At 44.1% G+C, this 6,646-nt stretch overlaps 1 protein-coding gene across 1 annotated transcript in view; it reads left to right on the top strand.

The window, feature by feature from the left end:
• slc12a2l (solute carrier family 12 member 2-like) overlaps window positions 1-6,646 on the top strand; it is a 23,559-nt gene continuing 16,913 nt past the window's right edge. The window contains exons 1-6 of the mRNA XM_085178923.1: window positions 1-842; window positions 2,424-2,546; window positions 3,613-3,688; window positions 4,640-4,735; window positions 4,887-5,026; window positions 5,114-5,224. Of these exons, the coding sequence (XP_085035049.1) occupies window positions 393-842; window positions 2,424-2,546; window positions 3,613-3,688; window positions 4,640-4,735; window positions 4,887-5,026; window positions 5,114-5,224 (996 nt within the window). The 5' untranslated portion in view covers window positions 1-392. The remainder of the gene's footprint in view (window positions 843-2,423; window positions 2,547-3,612; window positions 3,689-4,639; window positions 4,736-4,886; window positions 5,027-5,113; window positions 5,225-6,646) is intronic.

Raw genomic sequence — 6,646 nt, 5'->3', positions numbered from 1 at the left:
GGTGCGTAATGGACACCGATCCATCCTTTCTACTCTTGCCTCCTCCTCATTGTTCTCCGTGTTCCTGGCATGCTGGGCTGTCTCCAGAGTCCAGAGAGAGGAGGAGACAAAGCCAGAGATGACAATAAATCGTCTGAGTCACCATCTGAGGGAGAGACAGAGGGAGTGAGAACGACTTCGTGTCCTTTACGCATGTTATGAGCACTTTCAGAGACGCTTGTCGTGCGTCCTGGCGCATCCAGTGATTAGAGGTTTCCAAAGTACAGCGGAATAGTAAATGACTGTATTTCAGTTTATCCGTGTTTGGAATTAAATGTGGCAGCTTCCCTGTAGTTTTGGAGCAGGTGCTTTTTCCCGCTAACCGTTTGTCTCTCGGTGCATCACTGACAGAAATGTCGGGTCAGAAACCGTCGTTGAAGAGCGACGACTCCGCGCAGAGCCGCTTTCAAGTGGATGTGGTGACGGAGGCATCATCTGCAGCGCCCGGTCCGGCTGCCCCCTCTGCTCCGGCATCCACTGATGGATCCAGACCTCCCGAGGAGTCCAAAGGCCGGTTCAGGGTGGTGGGCTTCATGGATTCGGGCGCGATGGACATTGGACTCCCACCTGATGTCTCCCATGAGCCGGACACGGCAAAAAGCGACTCAGTCAGCCTCCATTCAACTGGCACGGGCCACACTCACATCTCTGACTCCCACTCCAACACCTACTACATGAGGACCTTCGGACACAACACTATAGACGCCGTGCCTAACATTGACTTCTATCGGCAGACAGCCGCGCCATTTGGGGAGAAGTTGACCAGACCGTCGCTGTCGGAGCTACACGACGAACTCGATAAGGTAACAAAAACATTTTTTATTGGCTTCGTTATTAAATGATGCTATTAAATGTGTTATTAAAATAGTTGATCTCAAGTTTCACATCAAACACAACGAAGGCGAGAGTAAAGAAAGAGTCACGTTGTGGTAAAATCGTCAACTTTAAAAGGCAGTTTAGACGCCGAGAGATGAAAAGTTATTTCCCAGATTTAAAAACAGAACTAACACGTCACTACGCACTTCCCTGTTCACCTGACACAAGTCAGTTCATTTTTCAGTAAACAGAAAAGATTCCCTTCGCTCTTCCCTCAACACAATACCGCTTCTCATGACCCTGCAGGCACCCCCAGCCGCGCTCCCACTCCTTACATACAGTTCAAGGTAACAGACCACCATTGTACAATAACAGTGAGCCAGAACACCAACTGGGCAAAGCACCACCATGACCTTTAGGCGTGCCTTCATTTAAACAGTGAAAAAACACGAAAATCAGGCATCTCGTAAAGGTGTCGCCCTACTTCCAGTTGTGCTTCTTGTTGAACAAGTTCACTAAAGTACATCCAAAGTTATTGTTTTTGGTGATGGAATTGGACAGTCTGACACATCTCTCCAAATTCTCCCAGTCTGGCAGTGGATTGGGATCCAGTGACAGTGAAGGCCATATGAAGTGATCTGTGTTATTTATCATCGAGTCCTCTTTGCCTCTGATTCACTCACATTTTTCGTTTGATTTGTCATAGAAATGAAATGTGTTTTTCTTGATTTCATGCGTCAAAAATCATAAATTTCACTGATTCTAATTTCTGTGGTTAAGCCTGTAAACTGCCTTTATGACTGGACTCAAAATCAAACCTGATGAAGGTGCCAAACTGGAGGAACTTTAGTGTGTTTAGTGGAATCGTTCCTTGTATGTGCACATACACAGATATTTAGCCATCTCACAGAATCACCAGCATACACGGACATCAGTTTGTTTGCTTGAGCGAGGCTGTGGATAACTAACTGCTTTGCTGCTGTGGAGGTCATGGAAAATGAGTTATACTGCACATGAAATGATTTCACTTATTATATAACAAAGCCACAGAAAACTAATTAACACACTTTCTTTATCATTATTGTGGTGAAACGCCACCTTTAAACCAAAGATGTAAGTTTCCAACCCAGGTAAGTTTAGTTAACTAAACAGTTTTACATTTTCAGATGTCATATTTCAATTTGAATCCACTTAATAAGTAGATAATTAAATAGTAAAATGTTTTAAATCAAATATATATTGAAATAAATAAGATAAGACCACATTTATTCATTGCTTTTATTGCTTTTATTTTTTCCTGTATACTATTGACCAGTCAATCAACTTATTTAACTTCTACCCAGTTTCAGATTTTCTGTTAGGATTAGCATTTAAAACATATATATATATTTATCTTTTGACTAAAAAACTTCTCTCTCACAAAACTAAGACCACTGACTGTCTAATCAGAACTCAAGAGTCACAAGTTCTCAACTTTTAAGTGATTGTAATTATCCTGTTGATTGTTAGGCTGCAGCTCTGTTCAAGTTTCTGTTTTCCTGACTTGTCTGGATTTTTTTCCCCATCAGGAGCCCTTTGAGGATGGTCTGGCCAATGGAGAAGAACCATCGGCAGCTGAGGAGGCGGCAGCACTGGCAGCGAAGGAGGCCAAAGGAGGAACTGTCAAATTTGGTTGGGTTAAAGGAGTCCTGGTTAGTGTTCATGTCATGAATGAAAGCACAAGGTGCACTCTGCTTCTTCTTGTGGTATTTAAATGTGTTGAACTACTTAAACAAAACTGTAAACAGTCAACTTTCTTCCCACAGAGCGGGCAAGAATGAAACCCTTTAGTGTCCCATAATTAGACAATCAAATACACAATCTCATCATCTTAAGGTATATAATGTATTTTCTCTGATTATATTCCTGTCAGGTTGGATCATTTGAGAATAATTCTAGATTTAGGAAATGTAAACGAACTTCAAAGATCCCTACAGACAATGAGACACTCACTTCTTCTCTCTAAAGCTACAGTAAGCTAAGCTAAAATATTGCAGAAACTGGTTCTGCATAGAGTCTACACAGTGGTGATCATGGGTGGAAATGTGCTGCCTCTCATCTGAATATTACTGCATCAATGAGAATGTGCTGTATAGAAGTATAGAAGCTTGTCTGTCATATTGCACGTGAAAAGCTTGTTATTAAGGTTGGTGCAGGAAGGAAGACAGTAAACTCTACCCAAAAGCAAATGATGTACGACATAAATATAGCATCGTCCTTTTCTCACGTATTTTGGCTTTCTTTTTGGCAGCTGTAAGGTTTAATTCAATTCAGTTTTATTGAATTGAATCACCTTGAGGCGACAACGACAGTCGCTTCAAGGCGCTTTATATTGTAAGCTAGACCCTACAATAATACATACAGAGAAAAACCCAACAATCATATGACCCCCTATGAGCAAGCACTTTGGCGACAGTGGGAAGGAAAAACTCCCTTTTAACAGGAAGAAACCTCCAGCGGGACCAAGCTCAGGGAGGGGCGGGGCCATCTGCTGCGACCGGTTGGGGTGAGAGAAGGAAGACAGGATAAAGACATGCTGTGGAAGAGAGACAGAGATTAATAATGAGTGTGATTGAGTGCAGAGAGGTCGATTAGCACAGAGTGAATGAGAAAGGTGACTGAAGAAGAAATACTCAATGCATCATGAGAATCCACCCCAGCAACCTACACCTGTTGTTTGTCTTTACGTTTTAACTGACTTCTGCTTGTGTGTTGCAGATCCGCTGCATGCTGAATATCTGGGGTGTGATGCTCTTCATCAGAATGTCCTGGATTGTGGGACAGGCTGGAATTGGTGGGTACAAACAATTAGTGACTCAGGGAAATGTGTCACACCCTTCATCACCCAGTGCTCATGTGACAGGCTTACATGCAAACAAACGTTGCTTTGCGAGCCATCAGAATATTAAACAGCTTGTTTGCAGAAAGAAGATGAACTGAGAGGATAAATGAGGATTGTTTTGAACTGATTCATGCTATTCATGCATGCGTAAGGAGGGAGGCTGCTTTTAAGGTCTGATTTTGTTCAAGCTACTCTAGTAATGTCTAAGCATAAAATCACAGAGTCTGAAATAAGCAGAAAAGGTCTCTTTTAAATTTAAGTAGAGATAAAAGTATTAAACAGTCCTCCACCCACACAGTAAAACACCCAAATGGAATGCATACTATCTTTAAGTTGTGCATAAAGGTACAGCAGAACCAGCTAGGAAATGGTGTGCTGGCTACACACTGACAAGGTTTCAGATCAATTACATTATGTATTACTGCTCATTTCTACTGATAAGTCATTAAAAATAGCTCCTCTATGTTTTGCAGACTGCTTATTGACCACATAAGCTCGTGTACAAATATAGCAGGCAATAGCTCTAGCTAGTTAGCGTACTATAATAGAGTTTTTTCTTAGAATTTTATTTAATCTTACCTGTGATGATGAACTGAATCTATAAATAAATAAATAAATAACCTGCGAGGAAGCCCATTTGGCCCATATGCATGTTTTATATTTTGTTTTCAACTGTACTGATTTGAACTTGGATAACATTATCGTGTTATTTTATTGACGACTGCTGATTTTTGCTCATTTGCCTGTAACGTCTTGATACATTCTCAATCATCCAGGAAAATAAATCTCCAAAAGTTGATTCTGTTCATCTGGACGTAGCGTTTTTCTACGTCTAGATGAACAGAATCAACTTTTGGAGATTTGCCTGTAACTTCACATATTTTTCATGTTTTTGTAAAACAGGACTGACCATTGGTATCATCTTGATGGCCACTGTGGTCACCACCATCACCGGTCTGTCTACATCTGCTATAGCGACCAACGGCTTTGTACGAGGAGGTGAGACCCATATAAGACATTTTACTTTAACAAAAGGTCTTTAACGTCTAGAATTTTACAACTAAACCTACAAATGGACTAGAAACTGCTCAAAATGTATGACAGCAGCAATAATTTATATCACTTAACATCTGAATTTCATGCCGTCCAGGAGGAGCATACTATCTGATCTCCAGAAGTCTGGGGCCTGAATTTGGAGGCTCCATCGGTCTTATCTTTGCCTTCGCCAATGCCGTAGCTGTGGCCATGTATGTCGTAGGCTTTGCAGAGACAGTCGTTGAGTTGCTCAATGTAAGAAATGCTCTGGTGTACTTACGGAAATCTCTCTGTGATATGCGAAAGATTCTCATATCGAATTAACCTGTTAATTGGTTGCAGGACGTTGATGCCTTGATGACTGATGAGCTCAATGACATTCGTATCGTTGGGACTTTGACCATCATCTTGTTGTTGGGAATCTCTGTGGCTGGGATGGAGTGGGAAGCCAAGGTATAATTACAACAATGTCCCAGAAAAAAACTTCAAAACCAAAGGCTTCAGTGAGATTTCAATAAAAGGGCATAAATCATTTGTGTCCTTAAAAATGTTGATTATGTATTTCTCGTCAAAGCTGCTGAGTTAACTTTGGGATTTGGAGCTTTTGAGAAAAGGTCTGCCAGTGTATGTGTTCATTTCTGAATGCAAATCTGCAATCAAACTAAATATAAATCAAAAAAGAACAATTTTTGGTGCGTTAGCGGCATGGCTAGTCGCTAGTCGAACCTCGGATACAGGAGGAACAATGAGGTTTTCGTCCTTGTCGCGGAACACTGGACCAGCTCTTCATCCTCTCGAGGATACTTGAGGGTGCATGGGAGTTTGCCCAACCAGTCTACATGTGTTTTGTGGACTTGGAGAAGGCATTCGACCGTGTCCCTCGGGGTGTCCTGTAGGAGGTGTTGCGGGAGTGTGGGGTGTCTGGCCCATTGCTACGGGCCATTCGATCCCTATACAACCGTTGCAAGAGCTTGGTTCGCATTGCCGGCAATAAGTCGGACTCGTTCCCGGTGGGTGATGGGCTCCGCCAGGGCTGCCCTTTGTCACCGGTTCTGTTCATAATTTTTATGGACAGGATTTCTAGGTGCAGCCAAGTGGCGGAGGGCTTTCACTTTGGTGGCCTCAGAATCTCATCTCTGATTTTTGCGGATGATGTGGTTCTGTTGGCTTCATCGGGTGAGGGCCTACAGCTCGCACTGGAACGGTTCGCAGCCGAGTGTGAACCAGCGGGAATGAGGATCAGCTCCTCCAAATCTGAGGCCATGGTTCTCAGCCGGAAAAGGGTGGAGTGCCCACTCCGGGTCGGGGATGAGTTCCTGCCCCAAGTGGAGGAGTTTAAGTATCTCGGGGTCTTGTTCGCGAGTGATGGGAGAAGGGAGCCGGAGATCGACAGACGGATTGGGGCTGCAGCTGCAGTAATGCAGACGCTGCACCGGTCCGTCGTGGTGAAGAGGGAGCTGAGTGTAAAAGCGAAGCTCTCAATTTATCGGTCGATCTACGTCCCTACCCTCACCTATGGCCACGAGCTGTGGGTAGTGACCGAAAGGACGAGATCGCGGATACAAGCGGCAGAAATGAGCTTCCTCCGAAGGGTGGCTGGCCTCTCCCTTAGAGATAGGGTGAGAAGTTCAGCCATCCGGGAGGGGCTCAGAGTAGAGCCGCTGCTGCTCCACATTGAAAGGAGCCAGCTGAGGTGGTTTGGGCATCTGACAAGGATGCCTCTTGGGCGCCTCCTGGGTGAGGTGTTCCAGGCATGTCCCACCGGGAGGAGGCCCCGGGGCAGACCCAGGACACGCTGGAGAGATTATATCTCTCGGCTGGCCTGGGAACACCTTGGTGTTCCCCCGGATAAGCTGGAGGAGGTGGCTGGGGAGA

Source organism: Neolamprologus multifasciatus, chromosome 12 (assembly GCF_963576455.1).
Source record: "Neolamprologus multifasciatus chromosome 12, fNeoMul1.2, whole genome shotgun sequence".
Lineage (NCBI taxonomy): Eukaryota > Metazoa > Chordata > Actinopteri > Cichliformes > Cichlidae > Neolamprologus > Neolamprologus multifasciatus.
The sequence above is the reverse complement of the archived record's forward strand: the minus strand, read 5'-3'. Positions and strand labels throughout refer to the sequence as shown.